Source organism: Gymnodraco acuticeps, unplaced genomic scaffold (assembly GCF_902827175.1).
Source record: "Gymnodraco acuticeps unplaced genomic scaffold, fGymAcu1.1, whole genome shotgun sequence".
NCBI classification, from domain to species: Eukaryota; Metazoa; Chordata; class Actinopteri; order Perciformes; family Bathydraconidae; genus Gymnodraco; species Gymnodraco acuticeps.
The window spans coordinates 3,558,133-3,577,314 of record NW_022989768.1 but is presented as its reverse complement, the minus strand read 5'-3'; the positions used below and the strand labels follow the sequence as shown (position 1 = coordinate 3,577,314).

Here is a 19,182-nt window from a genome sequence, read left to right as displayed (position 1 = left end):
CCATTCTACATTGACAACTAGTCTATGCATGTGCTTAATGTCAGCTTACACAAACAAACATATATACTGCACGCCACAGTATTAACAGCTGCAACACGACACATTCTGCATCCACACAACAGAATCCTTAGCCAAGTGCCAGCGAAGAGATGCAAGTCAAACAACGCAGCAGATGTTGCCGTCTGTGTAACAACAGCCATGACTTGTAACAAGTACAACCACTGCTGTAGGCACAAGGAAACGTCAGATGTGACACTGAAATAACTTAAAGCAGTATTTAGCAGGTAATATATCAGAACTGTGACATCATTTTATGAAAGTAACCAAGACTGTGATTACACAGTCCTCTAGTTTGTCATAAATAATGTCAAGTCTGGGCCCAGAAAATTAATGATGAGGTATTTCTTGTGATTCATCTTCATGAAAAAGGCTAAATGTTTTGCGGCGCAATATTCTTTTGAAGAGAAACTAAAAACAACCAGATGAAGCAGCAGCAAAGGCAGATATGTTGGGAGCAGTCTCAGACAACCTTTGCCCAAAGCTTTAGGACTCACCAAATCCAACCAGGGTTGACCTGAACTGGTCTCTCAGGTCTGACCTGGATTTGATATGCTCTACAGAACCAAAGAAACACACATGAAGACTGATGAAGGGCATTTTGCATCTAATGCACCTGGTGTGACAAAAGGCAACACAACAACATAGTACGATGAAGGCCAGGCGGGCCATACTAAACATAAAATACATGTATATAGAGAGAAGGCATGAGAAGTGTACTTGAAGACAAAAAAAGCAAATGTTTGATGACAGATACAACACATATGGCTTTAATGCCAGAGACATAATACAAACCTTCTAAACACAGAACATCTTGGCAGAAAGAGTGAGTTTAATGCAAACATATTTTAGTCAGTTTATTGACCTACTTTTGTATCCGTTCCACAGCCATATTCACACTGAAAGTAAACTGGAAAACATTAGCTCTGGCACAAAATATGTTTTGAATGACATGATTCTGTTATGGCTATCAAAGTATGACACAACACATGAGTCATGTGTTTCACAATTATGCACTAATGAGTCACTCAGCATGATGCTGTTAAAACGTCCTCACATTGTCAGCTCCAGGAATAAGGTGCCAAAGTAAATGCCATGCTATACACAGTGCAGCAGTTAGGAAAACAATCAGTTCAAATTCAAAGCACACATTTAATTTTCCCTGATACAATCTTTGATAAACAGGGTTACATTTGCATATGAAAATTAAGTAGTGTGCTGATGGATTAAAGATTTGCAAATGTAAGAGTAACAGGTGCACTTCGGTACATGCTGAGAGAACAAGTAGAATAGTGTGTTAGTGCTCAAAGTCAATAGGTTGTGCAGAATGTGTGTGTGCGCATTAGCTGTGGATCTTCAGGATGAATGTTCAGGCCTGGCAGAGAGTATCCCGGAGGTTTTGAGGCTTGAGAGTTGGCAGAGACGTTTTCTACAGTGACAGATGCCACAAGCCAGGAAATGAAGTCACTTCCTCAAAGAACCCAAAGCGTTACAGCTAGTCAGAGAAAGGGAATAGAAGATGAATGAAATTACCACATCCTATATAAACACATTACAGCAAACTTAAAAAATAAAGTTTTCTAAGAGGAAGAAATTGGATATAAATTTGCAGGGCGTTTGATTTTGCAGATTTAGCTTATGTCATTTTTGTTTCTCGCACAGTAGTGCTAGCTATTCCAACGGCAAACTAAAACCTAGTTTGCTGGTATAGTTAAGCTGGATTAAGTAACTGCTATCAAACCCTATAGCTGAATACAATAATCAACATTGCACCACATGCCATTAAGTCACCCAGCAGGTTATTCTGGCACTATAGAAAAGGTTTTAAGTTAGATTTCCCTGAAGGAAGTACAATAAGTCATATATGAGCAATGGCATTAACCTTTTTTTGATTATTTAAAAAAAAAGGTACCATTAATACTTTCTTCTTAAGTAAAGCATCACATTTCGTAAATATAAAAGCCAACAGCAACGGAAAACTGCAGGTTCAGCGTTGCCTTGTATTAGTAAATCAAATGTGAACCTTCGAAAGCTTTAACACTGAGAACAGCCCAGCATCACAGAGCAGTAAAACCAGCCAACAGACCTTAAGCCTGGCATTTTACGGTACCAAGGTCTTCTCTGGGAGCCCAGGAAGATTGTACGCACACGAGTCTCCTCTTCTGGAGTCCAAATTTTGGGTAAGTAGCGGTCATAGTTGGGGTTGTTAGATGTCTGATGAAGGGTCTGCTGCACTCGCCGGAAATACAAATCGTCCAGGACAGGATCTGCGTCAGCATAATCGTCCTCGGAGTCTTCCTCACACAGAGCGCTCAAGAAAAGCTCTTCATCAATGGCGCTTATTGGAGGACATGTAGTGAGGTGGGGTTGAGGAGAGAGAGGGTCTTCTTCAATGCTGCAGCAAAGAGTGTTACACCCACATCTATGTTTATAATCACTTTGGATAAAATAGTAACACCAAGTATCAGAGAATCTCCAAGCAGCGCACAAGTAGTAATAGCAGAAGCTTAGTTGAAGATTATTGTATTGAGGCAAACTTAGTCTTTTGAGGACAAGGTTAGAGTTACGCAATACTTTTCGATTTTCAAGCGTTGGAGGGTAGGTAGTTTGATAAAGTAATTACTGAGCCAAGCAGGGCACGGGAAACGCTTTGGCCTGCTTTGTCGTCTACTGTATTTCGGAATTTCTGAAGACTGTCAGTGCCTATAGTTTTCTTCTTTTTTTTTAAACTGACAACATTCACAAGCTCAAACATATTCCCAAGAGTCCAAATAAAAATGTCAGTAACTAGCCAAATTTGTTTTACTTTGAAAACGTAAACAATAAGCTGGGAAGTTGTAAAATAAAAAACTTAAGTTTGACAGAGTAGTTTTTATCAGGAAAAGTATTAATACAAGCTTTAAATACAATGAAAATAATGATCACCTTGTGTATGTTTTGTGAAATGTGACTTTTTCTAGAGATGTTCATGAATACGTGTTGGTTGTGCTTTAGGGCTTAGTGCAAAGAAAGAAAAACACAAGAAACACCAAATAGTTTTAGAGCAGATTAATCCCCAACTGATTTGACAACCTTGACATTTTTGTTCCAAAATGAGTTTAAACCAAGAACAATCCATATCATGATGCAATGATAGTGTTGAAGAAAGTTATCTTATCACAGCATATTTTGAGAGATTATAAAGACAACAGTTTCCTCAGTAATTTGTTGCTGTTGAATTGGAAGTTAAACCATATGTTCAAGTGGAAATTACAAGTAAAGGAGGGACATATGCAAGTGTTAAAACCAATCACACATTTAAAGATCTAATGAGGAAGAGAATGTTAAAAAATATATAATTGCAGCTGGATTAGTGAGTTAGTGGCACTAAATGAAGTCTCTCTGTATAGAAGCAGACACATTTGCAGTACCTGGCAATTGGACCTGCGCAGCCCCTTCCACTCTCCTCCCGTCCTTGTTTTCTCCGTAGGAGTGGATGTGGGATATAACCTTTGTTTTGCTGGGTGGAGGGCTGTGTGGTCTCCATCTTGAACACCTCCTCAGCTTCTGCGTCACTTCCCCAACCTTGAAACAAGTGGAAATTGAGCAACAGATAAAATTCAAAGCCTGGAGAACCGATAACTCAAGCTCAAATCATCTAAGAAGAAAACTCACTGAGCCGAAAGAGTGAGTTTGGATATCAGAACATAACAGAAGAACCTTTAGTGGGTGACTGAGTCTTAGCACAGCATAAATATTTTTGCCCTCTCCCATCACAAACACTTCTATCACCACAGTGTGGAACTTGCAACAATCTATCACTGACGTGCATACAGAGCGGCCAAGGAGAGCGCATGAGACAAATTAGATATTGAGTAAGAAGATCAGAATGTTGTTTATCCAAGTAGCTACATTTGGGAATATTTATATTTCTTGATAGATATATTTCTGTTCTGGCATGTCCATTTGTAGACTGACAGTAGAAGGTAGATCATTTTAGTGGATGAAAATAAGTTGATGTCTTTCCCTCTAGCCAAAGTTGCAGCAGCCATTTGTTTAGCAGGGTAAGCTTACACAAAGAAAAAGAGCCAGTAGAACAAAAAACTCCATCAAAATAAAGTTTGAAGCAAAAAGACTGCAGTGTTTTATTGTCAAGTGATTACAGCAAATTGCAGCAGATACACTACACAGTAATTGTCTTTTACTGCCAGCAGTGCAAACAATTAGCATCATATAACAGCCGAATGGTGGTGATATAAAAATGGCTAGTAGATTTTAAATCATTCATCAACAAAACAAAAAGAACGGTTATCAAGTAGGCATTTGGCCAGTAGACAAAAAAAGTTAATGTTTTGCACCCTTCAGCCAACCCAAACCACAACACACTTCAGTTGGTGTGGCATAAACAAGTCACTGGTTGGAGGTGGGGGGGGGGTTTGATCGAGAAATCATTGGTAAACATACCTTCATTGTTTTGGTGGAGGACTCGAGAATCCAGAGAGTCGAAGCTGTCCAAAGAAATCTGAGTCTTATAGTGCGGTCCCATGCGTCGAATCTCCTCCCTCTCCAGGTGCCAGCTCTCCTTCACAAACGAATGACTGCCCTCGTCTAGAGCCTGGGTTTAGAAGGCAGTGTTAATGTTGATAATGACAAATATAGATAAGACACTAGAACGGTGTTTAAAGCTTAGATGAGCAGCTCACCTTGGACAAGGCTAATCCTAGCAGCCCTTCAAAAGCCTTGACGTTGAGCTGAGGACCGCTGTAGAAGGAGTCCTGGTGAGCCTTGCGACCCAACCAGTAGATTGTGACGAGAACCTGAGAAAGACAGAAATGAAAGAAATGTGAAAGAGTGGATAAAGACACACCAGCGACCAAACCAAGTCATCTTCTCCAACATTTAAAGAAGGAACGTGAAGTCCTGACTCGTTTAACCCTATCCAGTAGTGGCTAAGACCCAATATGAAGTTTTGGTTTTTACATACAGTGGGGCAAAAAAGTATTTAGTCAGCCACCAATTGTGCAAGTTCTCCCACTTAAAAAGATGAGAGGCCTGTAATTTTCATCCTAGGTATACCTCAACTATGAGAGACAAAATGAGAAAAAAAAATTAAAATTAAAATAAAAATCCAGAAAATCACATTAAATTATTTGGTCAATAACAAAAGTTCATCTCAATACTGTTATATACCCTTTGTTGGCAATGACAGAGGTCAAACGTTTTCTGTAAGTCTTCACAAGGTTTTCACACACTGTTGCGGGTATTTTGGCCCATTCCTCCATGCAGATCTCCTCTAGAGCAGTGATGTTTTGGGGCTGTCGCTGGGCAACACGGACTTTCAACTCCCTCCAAAGATTGTCTATGGGGTTGAGATCTGGAGACTGGCTAGGCCACTCCAGGACCTTGAAATGCTTCTTACGAAACCACTCCTTCGTTGCCCGAGCGGTGTGTTTGGGATCATTGTCATGCTGAAAGACCCCGCCACGTTTCATCTTCAATGCCCTTGCTGATGGAAGGAGGTTGTCACTCAAAATCTCACAATACATGGCCCCATTCATTCTTTCCTTTACACGGATCAGTCGTCCTGGTCCCTTTGCATAAAAACAGCCCCAAAGCATGATGTTTCCACCCCCATGTTTCACAGTAGGTATGGTGTTCTTTGGATGCTACTCAGCATTCTTTCTCCTCCAAACACGTCTAGTTGAGTTTTTACCAAAAAGTTCTATTTTGGTTTCATCTGACCATATGACATTCTCCCAATCCTCTTCTGGATCATCTAAATGCTCTAGCAAACTTCAGACGGGCCTGGACATGTACTGGCTTAAGCAGGGGGACACGTCTGGCACTGCAGGATTTGAGTCCCTGGCGGCGTAGTGTGTTACTGATGGTAGCCTTTGTTACTTTGGTCCCAGCTGTCATTGACTAGGTCCCCCCGTGTGGTTCTGGGATTTTTGCTCATCTTTCTTGTGATCATTTTGACTCCACGGGGTGAGATCTTGCGTGGAGCTCCAGATCGAGGGAGATTATCATTGGTCTTGTATGTCTTCCATTTTCTAATAATTACTCCCACAGTTGATTTCTTCACACCAAGCTGCTTACCTATTGCAGATTCAGTCTTCCCAGCCTGGTGCAGGTCTACAATTTTGTTTCTGGTGTCCTTTGACAGCTCTTTGGTCTTGGCCATAGTGGAGTTTGGAGTGTGACTGTTTGAGGTTGTGGACAGGTGTCTTTTATACTGATAACGAGTTCAAACAGGTGCCATTAATACAGTTAACGAGTGGAGGACAGAGGAGGCTCTTAAAGAAGAAGTTACAGGTCTGTGAGAGCCAGAAATCTTGTTTGTTTGTAGGTGACCAAATACTTATTTTACCGAGGAATTTACCAATTCATTCATTAAAAATCCTATTATGTGATTTCCAGGATTCTTTCCCCCCATTCTGTCTCTCATAGTTGAAGTGTACCTAGGATGAAAATTCCAGGCCTCTCATCTTTTTAAGTGGGAGAACTTGCACAATTGGTGGCTGTCTAAATACCTTTTTGCCCCACTGTATATGGAGACTTACATTTTTGACCAATAAGCATTTAAGCCAACAAACAAAAACGGTACTAGTGTTTTAAATTTGTCTGTTCCAAATGTCCTGTCAATCCATCAAATAGAGTTTTTGATATTTCTGGACCAAAGTGGTGGACCGACTGATCAGCAATGCCATTTCAAGGGCCTTGTTTCATCCATTGCTAAATATACTGTTAACTTGTCAATTTAATCTGCCAAAAGTACAATCAATTTGTGTTTTTGTCCTCCTAAATGTAAGCACCTACAAGTGCCCCCATTAGCCAAAGGAAATACTGATCAGGCATGTTGCCTTCAAGAGAAATTAAAAAACCTTATTCTTGAAACAAGATGCTGTTGAAGTCCTACCTGACCCAATTAGAAAATACATTGCGTACTGGCCTGGCAAAATATGTTTTATTATTATTATTATTGTTTCAGAAAGCAAAGGGTTGTCGACACATTTTGTCATTTGCCTTGAGGCTAGATATATTTTGTTTGACGGACTGGCAGAGCAGCAGCTAGTGCTGCAAAGGGATTATCCACAACACTATGCAACATCATTTCTCTATCTGTATCGCAACAAAGTCATAATATATAGCAGTCAGCAGATTGAATAAATCTGGGGACTTGAGAGGTTTGAATAAATATTTCATAGCACAATGCTCAGATGGAAAAGATGATAATTCAGAGTGATATTAGATTTTTTTGTTTGGATACCACATTATACAAACATAATCTTTCAGTTCCAGCCATTGTTGTCAAGTCTCAATAAAGTGTTGAGGTTTTAAGCACACATTATGTACAGAAACAAACTGTAATATGCAGTTTATCCAATATTTATTCTGTTGGCCATTTTAGCCTAAAATTGGTTTCAGTGTATCCTCATCTGTACAACCTGAGAGTAAACAAGTATGAAGCACATGGACAGGACCCGATCATTATTATTTAATAGCTTGCCACCTACCCAATGCCAAGGAAAACATTACACTGCACACAACAAGTCAACATATATTAATCTTATCTAATGGTGCCATGTGCCGCGTATGATTCTATTCGTCGTAAATTATTTATGAACCCTTAAATCTCTCATCATATCCTGTTAGTTCGCTCTAACGCTCATCAATGTTGAGCATTATGGCATTTGCAGACACTATCCTAGAACATGATAATGAGATTAAGAGTAATAAATCTTCACCGTTAAGATAAACATGTTTATAAACCATCCCTACAAATAAAGAAAGCAGTTGTCACTCAATTTGAATGTTTAGAGTGCAGCAGTACGTATCCTCATTATTCCACATTGCATCACTGCTCCCTGGGAAAACAGTGAGGAACAGCTCTGTTTTGCAACTTTAAAATGTACTGTACGAATAACTCTTAAATTATTTATGCGTATGTGGTTGGAGATCTGCATGAAAAGTGCGGACTTCAATGGATGCAAATTGACCTTAATTAGTTCATTCAAAGAAAAATGCTACAACTATTTTGGAGAAAGAGTGCTCTGACAAACAGCCTCATTACTGGGTCCAAGTTGTCAGCTATTGTGCGATTTAAATGAGGCTTCCCACATAACCAAACAACTTCATAAGCTTTGAAACATGTCAAATACCAGCAGTGCACACAAGCGTGAACATACAGTACTCACATGTTCTTCACACACACACAAAACAAACTCACTATTGTTGCAGTTCACAGAGACTTGTACAAATTAAGACCGAGATAAAAAATAAATCTATACTTTGGCACAGTCTTTTTGGGGGTTTATTGCCAGATGTTTGTGATCAGCCCCAAACTCTATTAGTAAAACAGTTCCCATGATCATCATTAATCTGAGTCTTCATGCTGCATGGGTGTTAGCGTCAGGAGCTGGATGGTGCTACTGTAACTGTGTGGAAGAATGGATTTGAACTGCTGACTATCACCCATACAGTTATATTCAGTAGTAATGTAAGGGGTTAATTACAATTGAACAAGACAGAGTTGCTTTTAAGGTTTTTAAACTCATTGGTCAAGAGAGGGAGTGGGGGGGATACATGAATGATGATAAATAATATAAAAAAACATTTAAACGGAGGAATAAAAGTAATCCTGGTCAAACTCACATTTTTTAGTCTTCTATTGGTTTCATTCTGCCTAAAATGAATAGAAAAAAATACATGATGATCCTGCAATTACTGGTATGACAGAAGATTCAGTTGTGTCACTTGTTCTCGAAACAAGATACTCTAGAGAGCTGTTGGGGGGGAAAACATTACAATGACATGGCAAGCCTTCTCATTTGCAATGCTCTACCAATCAGCTACTTATCAGAATTTATACACGCTATCAGCTGGAATAAAGCAGCAGCTTGTCATCAGGCAAAGCTTGTACCTTTAGACATTCAAAGCAGCAGCTGTGAGACAAACGATAAACCCTTATTTCAGCACAGTTATTGCAGTAATAATACCACAGTGTTAAATGTGCCTAACACTGCCTGTACAGAAAACATTAGATCAAGACAACATGGTAATATTTGCATGTGAGTTGACCTTTAGAAGTAAAAGGTGTGCTTCTCTGTGCTGTCATGAGCACCTGCAGCTTAAGCAGTTGCACTCATGACATGGAACTCAATGTACCTGAGTGTTGCACGAGAGGACAGGTCCTGCAGGTCTCCGGGATGAAACAGCTGAGACACATTCAGTCCAAGTTTCCCACAGGCTTTCAGGAAGACATTCACATTATCCTGGAGATTAACAGCAGAGAGACAGCCAAATGAGAGCATGAAGAGAAAAAGAGGCTTGTTTAAAGCTAACACCAGCAACATTACAAGATTGGTTTTGACAACTTAAATAATTAAGAGTTTTAAAACAACGCCTGTTCTAAAATGCATTACCAGTAGGGGTGTAACGGTACACGTACCCGTACCGAAATTATTCGGTACGGGCCCTTCGGTTCGGTACAGGTGTGTACCGAAGTGTACCGAACGAATATAACGTTAGACGTAAAAAATTGAGAACGTGAACAACTTTTTGGAAGTAATCTCAGGTGCTGCGTCGCAGCATTCAGAGTAATTTGCTCACATTGGGTTCAACGTGTCATAGAGCGAGCAAGTCATTTCATTGGATGAGAGGCATACTATGAGAGCTGGTCAGAGGGATGCGTTCAAATTTAGTCAGTAATTTGAGGAACTGTCGAAAATTAATGGCGAACGCAGATAAAGTTGAGCTCGAAAATCCTCCAGCATCATTGAAGTCTCCGGTTTGGGAACATTTTGGTTTCGCAGTTACGTACAAGGATGAAGAACAAAGACAGGTGGACCGAACCAAAGCTGTTTGTCGGCATTGTTCAACTAAAATTGGTTACGCGGCTGGCAATACATCAAACTTGCACACTCTTGAAAAGGCATCACCCGAACGTGAATATCACCGGTACCAAAAGAAAAAAGACTGAAGTGCAAACCCAACTCCCACTAGCATTTAAGCCTCCACCACTCGCAGAGAGTTCAGACCGAGCCAAAGCTATTACAAACGCCAAATATCCTAATGTTGCCATGTTAGCAAAGCGCTACCTGGCTGTATCTGCTGCCACTGTCCCTAGCGAGAGGGTATTCTCCACAGCAGGAGACATTGTTAGTGCCAGCAGATCTGCCCTTTCGGCAAGCAATGTGGACAAATTCATCTTTCTTTAAAAAAACATGAAAATACAATGACAAGCAAGTCCTAATGTCAAGCTGGCTGCTTAGGAACTAGTACAGTACAGTTCAAATACAGATTATTTCAGTTCATCGAAAAGCTGCACCTTAATGTTATTTTATTTTGTATTTTTTTGAGTGAAGATTCACAGTTTAATAAAAAATAAAAAACCCAAAACTAATAGTTTATGTTTTGTGAGTACTAGTAGCCTACAGTAAAGTTCAAATACAGATTATTTCAGTTCATCGAAATGCTGCACCTTAATGTTTATTTTATTATATTTTGTATTTATTTGAGTGAATACATTATTCACAGTTTAATAATAATAAAAAAATATATATATATATATGTTTTGTTTTGTGAAAAAAAATTCTGCTGTACCGAAAACGTACCGAACCGAACCGTGACCAAAAAACCGAGGTACGTACCGAACAGAAATGTTTGTGAACCGTTACACCCCTAATTACCAGTAGGGCTAGATTATTAGTGTTATCAATAATTGATAACAGTAAAATACACGTTTGAATTGCAGTTTGTCCACTTGCCACTAGAGGCTGCCAATCTGCCAAAATGTGATCTAACTAAGCCTCCTCATCTTATTTAGAGAGCCTACATTTATTGTAACATTTCCTCTTAATCAGTTTCAAAACTAATCATAGTGACATACAGAAAGTGGCTGTGGACATACTCTGACAATGACAAATCTCAATGAAGGGGTTCAAAGTTCAGCAAGCAGTATAATAAGTACATATTTAAATTGCTACTTGCTGTAATGAAAAATATATTTGAAGTATGGTTCCTGGTCTAAGACATTCAAAATCCCCATTATGGTCCTTTAGATTGTCAAAGTAAAGTAACTGCAGACTCCCTGCTCTCTGTGCGTCTCACCTCCACCAGGCTCTGTCTGTTTATTGGCCCCTGATGGGAGGTTGCAATTGATCTTTTCCTGCCCTTGCTTTGAGCAGTTTAGGCAATTATACTAAGTCTTTGCAAACAGCCTGAAGCCAAAATAAAATCTGCATTTTTATTTATGCTGAATAAACAAAAACTTTACATATACTGTTTCAGGATCATTCACACTGTGGCAACTGTGTCTCTCGCTGCATTAAACAGGAAACCACAATGCGTCAAAACTTCCTGGCTAAGGTGTCGTCTTCTTTTCACAGTAAAGGCTGCATTCACCACACCACCAGGCTACCTTTACACGCACACACAGAGACATGGTCATAACTGTAAGATGTAATACTCACCAGACCAGCAATGGGAGTAGAAAGCCTGTTTACTCTCTTAATGATGCCGGGTTTCAACCGGTTAATCAAGCTGCCAGGAAAAACTCAAATTAAAAACAGGAAGAGCTCACATATACTTAACTTTTTTTTAAGATAATTGGGATGAAATTGTATCACCTGGGTTCCATTGCACAAAATAAGCTACAGAGAACATTTTTATGAATATGAAACTCAAATTGTATCCTACATTTTTTTAAATATGACATTGTAAAAGTTTTGTGCATCATTACTCACTCGCAAAGCAGGACTCCGTTCTCTAAGGCAGCACGGAAGTCATTGCAACCAAACAATTTTCCAGTGACTTCCTAAAAAACATCAGCATGAGTAAAATGCATTAACTTTCATCATTAACTTGCATTAATATTAGAGTGTATGGTCCGTTAATGCAAACCAAATGAGAAACACCATTCACATCAACACATGTTCTACTAAAGCATAATATAGTGGTTTGTGCAACATTTGTTTTTGAATATAAATGTCCCTTTAGCTTCACAAAACTGCGTTAGTATTAACACAAGGTGTACACATAGTATAAAGCAGTTTTGAAATGTATAAGTACTTTAATTGAAACAGTTTGCCTTTTATGAACTCCTGCTTAAATGCACTGTTTAGTGGCTTGTTGTGAAAAAAACAAAACAACTTTGGTTGAATTGAGGAGAACAAGGTCCTGGTTGAAAGGAATTATTAAGTGCAAAGCGCAGGCATTTCCCAGTTTCTGAAAAAGAAAGAATAAGTAAATTAAGTGAGATACTGTTAAGATTCAGCTGAATATTCATCCAGCAAACAGGTCATCGCAGTAATCGCAAAATATCTACAGAGAAAAACAGCTATTAAGGCTATTAAAATAATGTATGTGGACAAGCATTTCTACAGTTTTTTGATCAAAACAAATAATACAACAAAACCTAAATGATTTTACATGGCAGAAGCAGGCACAAGGCCTAGGGAGCTTTGTAATGAGGACATAAAAATGGGGCTATTAAGGTTCGGCTACATAACTAACAGAGGGCCCCAAAAGGTTATTCTTCTCACTAATTAGTCCCCCCAGGAATCCACAATAACAATTCATTTCCAGTAGAACTGGGCAGCGGCACGGAGCGCAGGATTCTCAGAGGAAACAGACAATGCAGTCCCAGGTTAACACCATAAAAACACAATAATGTGGTCAGGCTTTGGTCAGTTCTACGGCACAAACACTTTTAATTGGTCATTCCAATAAACAACTGTCCCTGTGAATCCACAGATTTAAATTGTTTTCAGTTTTGGTGTGAATTGAAGATTCATCTTTTGAAAAAGGGAATTCTAAAATCCAAAAAGGGTCAAACACCGAGATTAAAATACAGGCTTCAGTACTGAATCAATGTGATCTGTAGTTCTGACATGACGTCTATAGACGTTCTTCTGTGTCTTACAAGAAAGTAAACTGAATATTTGGATATTGGACTTTTGATCTGATAAAAAATACATTTGAGGATGGGCCCTACAGTAGGGCTCCTATTATTACAGAATATTTTCCCTATTAGGATATTTTTTAAAGACAAAGCGTTTAATTTAGCAAATAGTTTGCTATAAATATTTTCAATGTTGCAGTCGGAGGTCATTTAAAGGAAGATTGCAGTTAGAGATACATTTGTCTGGTTGAGAAATTGGACTGATTATAAATTGGACTGTGTTACAGAGTTGAATGATAACAGTTATAATTTATGGACACTTGAATACATGGAAGCTTATTCTCCTGCATTCAGAATATCAGTGCTACTGCGAACACCTTACCAATTGGTTTGGCACAAGGGAGAGTATATGACACCATTTACAGGAACATTTTGCTAAAAACAGCATGCTTTACTATCCAAACACACACACACACACACAAATAGAAGGGGTAAAATTGGCATGGGCTTACTGCCAAAATGGCTCTGGACAGAATTCTCATAATGATCCACTCAGACACAACTGACATCAATGGTCCCATTTAGAGTTGGTCAACATTGAGTGCCCACAGTTGACAAGTTGAATGTATTGTTTATGATTTAAAGATAACAACTTGAACAATGTTTGGACATGAGCAACATATAGCAAGAAAGTAAATGCATTGCTATACAAACCACATCCTTCAAAATGTGTGCATGAAGAAACCTGCATACTCCACATATCAGTGGACACACTGAATAACAAACCTCACAGTGTATTGCTTTTCTTTAAAATAAAAAAATCGATAAATAAATTATTTGCATGCCTTCCATGTGCATTTTCCTGAGGCTCTATGAGTCCTCTAGTGACTAGAGGACTCATAGAGTGGTTGCACATATAAAAATTGATTTGACTAGAGTCTAGTCAAATACATTTTTAGAAGATTGTCTCATAGGGCTTTCTATGTCAGGAGGCAAACTCTTACCTGAGTCTTATCAAGGTATGGCCTATTTTGCATTTGAACTCAAAGATATGTTTGTAAATGCAGTTTTAAACAGGAATCCAGCCATCAACTGTCCTAGAGAGTTTAAGTAGGCTACTTATGATACAAACAATCTGTTTAGGTGGAAACGTCTGCCATTTAAATTTGTAAAACATTTCCTGTCTTGTTGGGGTTTAACTGCTGACAGGACAAATCTGCATGGTTGTTTGCATAGGGATAAGTGAATGAGCAAACATACCAAATGAATACACAGATGAAAGTGAAGCATGTACCTGAATCCAGCGTTGAGCCTCTTTGAAGGCGTCTGCACAGCTGACACTGGTCTGCTGGCGCCACTCCATCGTTTATCTTCTCAACAACTGAAAAAGGCAAAAGGTCACATTTAGCTAAACTCATTAATTAAGCAGCGACCACACCATGAACCACCACCGAACGTATCAAATAGGTTTAATTAATGTCAACAAACATGAGGAAACTGCATTCAATTGGATTTACCCACAAAATAAACACAAACTGCTAATTTAGTCACCTTGTGCTGTGTGTAGCTGCTCACCGGTGAAAGTTCCCCGCTAATTGACAGCCAGTTTATCAGCCGACACTTCTGCCACACACTTTGCATTACTGACAAGTTCCGCGTATTGGTTGAAGGGGACAGGAAGGTCTCCGCCCCCTTCCAAACTACAATCAAATGTTTGAGCTGAAGTGAAACCGAGAGGAGGATCTGCAGGGTGCCGTGGCCCCTCTGCTGGCCTGGGGCTGTGTCACACATTTAAGCACATTTTACGCATAGAATGTACAGGGCCTAACCCAAGGCAAACAAATTAAGTGAAAATTATACACATTTAGGTACATAAAATGAACATAATTATAGACAACAATTATAGGACAGCACTAAGTTGCTAAAAAATAAGAAAATGACCCAATGACACAAAAATGTGTTAATGAAAGATTATCAGCTGATTTGAACTTAGTTCAAAAAATCTAAATATATTCCAAATATATATTTTCAATTTCGAATAAATTGTGTCTTAAATAATGATGATGATGATTAATATTATTTTTATATTGCTACGACCGCCAACACTTGAGACAAAATAAGAGGACATGACCTAGGGTTCTGAGTACCAGCTATACTGTAGCCTTGTGTGTAAGTGCAGCCTTTACATGTTCATAATTTAACTGTAATGTGTATTTTCTAAGTGTACTAACTATTATTGTTGTAATGTTTCATGCGTGCAATATTTAGTATTTTATTTTGAAGTCCAAGCTCACGTCTCGTTATGCTGTTCTCGCGTGAGTTAGAGAGCGAGAAATGAGAAGCACCCTCAGAGTAAGATGCACGGATACTTACAGCTCCGTTAGTTTTGTATTCTTATACATATAAGTTGTGAAGAGAACTGAAGAATACTTCCCTCTGTTTACAGAGCATGCAGCCCAACGAGGTATGTTGTTATGCTTGTATCACTTTTATGTTTATTACCTTGCTAGTTATCTCACATGCTGTGCATGTTATTGTGTGTCTAACACGAAACTATGTTTGTCATTTATACTGTTTGTTTGTGTAGTTTTCACGGTGGATTCGGAGGAATAAACCCGTAATGAGAAAGCCACTTGTGTCTGCCTGTGCTTCGAGGGAATTACACTTGTGACCAATAAGAAAGCCTGCATATGTTGTTGTTTGTTTGCATTTAGTGGCCCTTGTTCAGTTTAATCCTCTGGATTCAGGCCTCAAGTCTGATCCAACAGACACCATTATTGCATGTAACTCATTAACTTCAGAGGATGATTGTTGAGATATAACATACAGACATGTATAGTGTATGACTCCATGTATTACTGTGTACCGTATATTGTTTATGTAAGTAGCTGCGACTACTAACTGTGTTCATTGGTTAGGGCTGTACCACATGATTGTGATGTCACTACCCGGGGTATAAGACCGTTGGAAGTCACGCCCCTTCTCTCTCTGTCCTCAAGCCTCTTGAGATGTGTGCCTATAATAAAACGGCGTGATGAATGGCTAAACTTGAACTGCTGAGATTATTCACCTTTCTGCTGCAGGAGACAAAAGGTATAAGTCTAAATCTGCTAACAGGATATGGGCCCAGATGCGATTAATTATTGTACAGTTCGAAGCGCACGTGCGATAACAAGGCGAGAAGATTGCCTGTTAGCACGGTTAGCATAGGAGTAGCTAGTTAGCCACGTGTTAAGCTAGTTTAGCATCGGGAGAACCGAGGGAAGCTAAAGCTAAGCTAACAAGGACCTAAGCTAAGCTACTGAAACTACAAACGCAAAAGCCATGGCGAATGGAACCACGAGGAAGAGCAAGTGGCCCACGTTTGACGGGAAAGCAGAAGAGTATGAGCTCTGGGAAGAGAGGATGCTGTGTTGCATGCACAGAGTGGAATTGAAGGAGACCATCCTTCGAGCACCCGCTGGAGAGCTGACCGCAGCACTGAGGGCTCAAGACGACAAGCTCAATGCTGACGCCTATTGTGAGTAACGGCCCGTCCACACAGCGGCGTGCGTTGAAGCTTCCAACGCTTCTGCCCATTCACTTTGAATGGGGTGATGTCACTTTTAGCCAAACTGCATTTTGGGAAGTGACGTGGAGCGTTGCTGGCTTCAAAAGTTGAGCAATGTTCAACTTTTGACGCCTCAGAGACACGAAGGACAAGGGCCGAGAAAGTCTCAGAATATTAAGGGAGCACTATATTGGAAAAGGATCGTTCCCCGGAAGTTGGTGTGCAATGTGAATGCATTGATAACAGGAGATAGAACTACGATTTTTGGTAATTAATAGTGAATAAAGGTTTTGATTTGCAATATTTATACAACAAATTGATATGTGTATGTATTTACATCAATATGTTTTTAAAAATAAAATAGAATTAGCTAATATTAAGTGATAATATTAGGATTAGTGTGAACAACTAGTTTACATGTTAGGCTAACAGTGCCTTGGTTAAAGAGCCTGTTGCTGTTTATTTATAGCTTTGAATTCTTTAAAACCAATATTATCTTCTTAAACTTGTATGGTAGTCAGGAGCATCACTTTCTAATGTTTATTGATATATTTAGAGGGAGGGGATCTAAAGTAATGCTTTACAATTCAGATTAGATTCAATTCTACCATGTTCTATTTTTCTACTAATTCATAGTAGTTTCAGTAATCCCATGGTAATTGAGGACACAAGTTATCTAAATGACTAATGTCCTCTTTATGGCTTTCAGAAAGGACAGGTGACTATCAAAGGACTAGCAGCAGCAGCATGATTATCAGGGCTCGACATTATAAATGGCCCGCTGGCCCGGAAGCACTATTAAGACACCCCGGGCCAGCATAACGTACTTTCCACTTGCCCACTCGGGCCACTAAAAATATTATTTAAAAAAAAAATGGTCCTGTGGTATTGGTATTTTGACTAGCAATTTTGTTAAATTGTTTCGTATAATTTATTAGCGTTTCGTGAGTCGCTTGTCGTTGTTGGGTGAAAAGAAAACGGCTGTTTGCTGCAGAGCGCAGCGCGAGCAGGCTCCCGTGAGCGGGAGCGCACTCCTTCACTACAGACTATCGCGCCACCTAACCATTCGCCAAAATGTTTTTAATACCAGCGGTAACCGGCCAAGCGCCGTGTAAAAAACAATCTTCAAATAAAAGAAAGTCACCGGAGGAGTTAAAGGAGAGTGAGCTTGATCGATGGAGTTGGCTTCTAGTGGTGCAGTAACGCTTCCTAAAACCCTTTTATAATCTATCGATTAGATTTATGATTCGAAAATTATAAAAGTAGGGTAGACATGTGGAGATTATCCGGCTGAACAAAACGTGCATTTATCAAACAGGTTCGTTTTCCACAGACCTTATTTCTAGCTATTTTCCAAAACCCTGTGGAGAAATCCCATTGCTTTCTGTCGAGGGAACCAGCAGCTTACTTCCTGGTTTTAGGACGCATCACTGGCTGCACCTCTCAATATGATGCCAATTTAAACAAGGTCTTCTGTCGGCTCTGTACATCAATGCCGACCTATGCTGACAAGTAAGTGAAGAGTAGACAATATAAAGGTATTGGCTGTATGGAAATGTCCAAGCAGTTTAGGATAATGAAGGTTCTAATCTAATCAATTACATTTCTAACTCCTAATGACAGGAAGGCAGAAAGTGCATTATACAAATAATAATACTCATAATAATAGCAGACATTTTTTAACAATGACCACAATATCATTATTTTAATAAACCAAATATAAACAATTGAGGAAAATGAGGAAGAACTGATTGTTCAAATGTTCTAGTACAAGTAGTAATGTAGTTAGTGCATAAATTACTATTGCAACAAATGTGTTAATTTTCTTCATTATTAGTCGATTTTTTTTGGACGAATGCTCCGGGCCAGTGGTTACAATGGTGGGGCCAGTGATAATACAATTCCACCGGCCCGGAGGGCCAGTGGCTTTTTACCCTTAATGTCTACCCCTGATTATGATGATGATGTTAAATGTGTTGTTTTAGGAACATCCATTGCAAATACATGGAATTCAATAAACATTGAATAGCATGCATGCAGTTTGTCTGCCTTTTCCTCCGTGTTGTCCTGGCATATAGTCTCCCCCATGGTTTGCTGTGCTGCCTGGGGATGCTCCAATCGCTCAGAGAAAGGAGTACAAATGTAAGGTTTCCCCACTGACACAAAGAGGAGGAAAGAATGTCTGGCTCAAGTCAGCAGGAGCAATTTAACTATCACAAAAGACAACAACAGCAACAACATGTGAGGTAATCATATTTTTCACAAAACGAAGACCACACCATTGGGAAGCTTAACGTCTGTTTAATAAAAATAAGGAACAGGGAGAGGCTTGCAAAGCTCTGGGAGTTGAGACTCAGGTGCAGGGTGAGGGTCTCATTGCAGGTCTTCAGGCTCCATTGAATCCCCCTGGGGTTCTTGTGCTGAAAGAGGGAGACAGGAGAAAGGGTTAGATACATCTAGCAACCTATAGGATGGGAAATTGCTGACCTACACTGAACAAAAATATAAACGCAACACTTTTGTTTTTGCTCCCATTTTTCATGAGATGAACTCAAAGATCTAAAACATTTTCTATATACGCAAAATAACCATTTCTCTCAAATATTGTTCACAAATCTGAAAAAATCTGTGATAGTGAGCACTTCTCTTTTGCCGAGATAATCCATCCCACCTCACAGGTGTGGCATATCAA

At 39.3% G+C, this 19,182-nt stretch overlaps 1 protein-coding gene across 8 annotated transcripts in view; it reads right to left on the bottom strand.

Annotated features, from left to right (window-relative positions):
* The window catches only part of LOC117547470 (LIM domain only protein 7-like), a 28,197-nt gene extending 13,571 nt beyond the window's left edge, over positions 1 to 14,626 (bottom strand). For 3 of the 8 annotated variants that reach the window (XM_034218245.1, XM_034218268.1, XM_034218283.1), the window contains exons 1-9: positions 14,492 to 14,626; positions 14,235 to 14,321; positions 11,784 to 11,854; positions 11,511 to 11,580; positions 9,205 to 9,311; positions 4,740 to 4,853; positions 4,501 to 4,651; positions 3,468 to 3,621; positions 555 to 614 (exon numbers count right to left, since the gene is read on the bottom strand). In XM_034218245.1, the coding sequence (XP_034074136.1) occupies positions 555 to 614; positions 3,468 to 3,621; positions 4,501 to 4,582 (296 nt within the window). In that variant the 5' untranslated portion in view covers positions 4,583 to 4,651; positions 4,740 to 4,853; positions 9,205 to 9,311; ... (2 more) ...; positions 14,235 to 14,321; positions 14,492 to 14,626. Of the gene's footprint in view, positions 1 to 554; positions 615 to 926; positions 1,448 to 3,467; positions 3,622 to 4,500; positions 4,652 to 4,739; positions 4,854 to 8,691; positions 8,723 to 9,204; positions 9,312 to 9,461; positions 9,520 to 11,510; positions 11,581 to 11,783; positions 11,855 to 14,234; positions 14,322 to 14,491 lie in introns of those variants that run through there. The other 5 variants (XM_034218296.1, XM_034218254.1, XM_034218275.1 and 2 more) reach the window with 5 other exon arrangements.
* Positions 14,627 to 19,182: the final 4,556 nt, after the last annotated feature.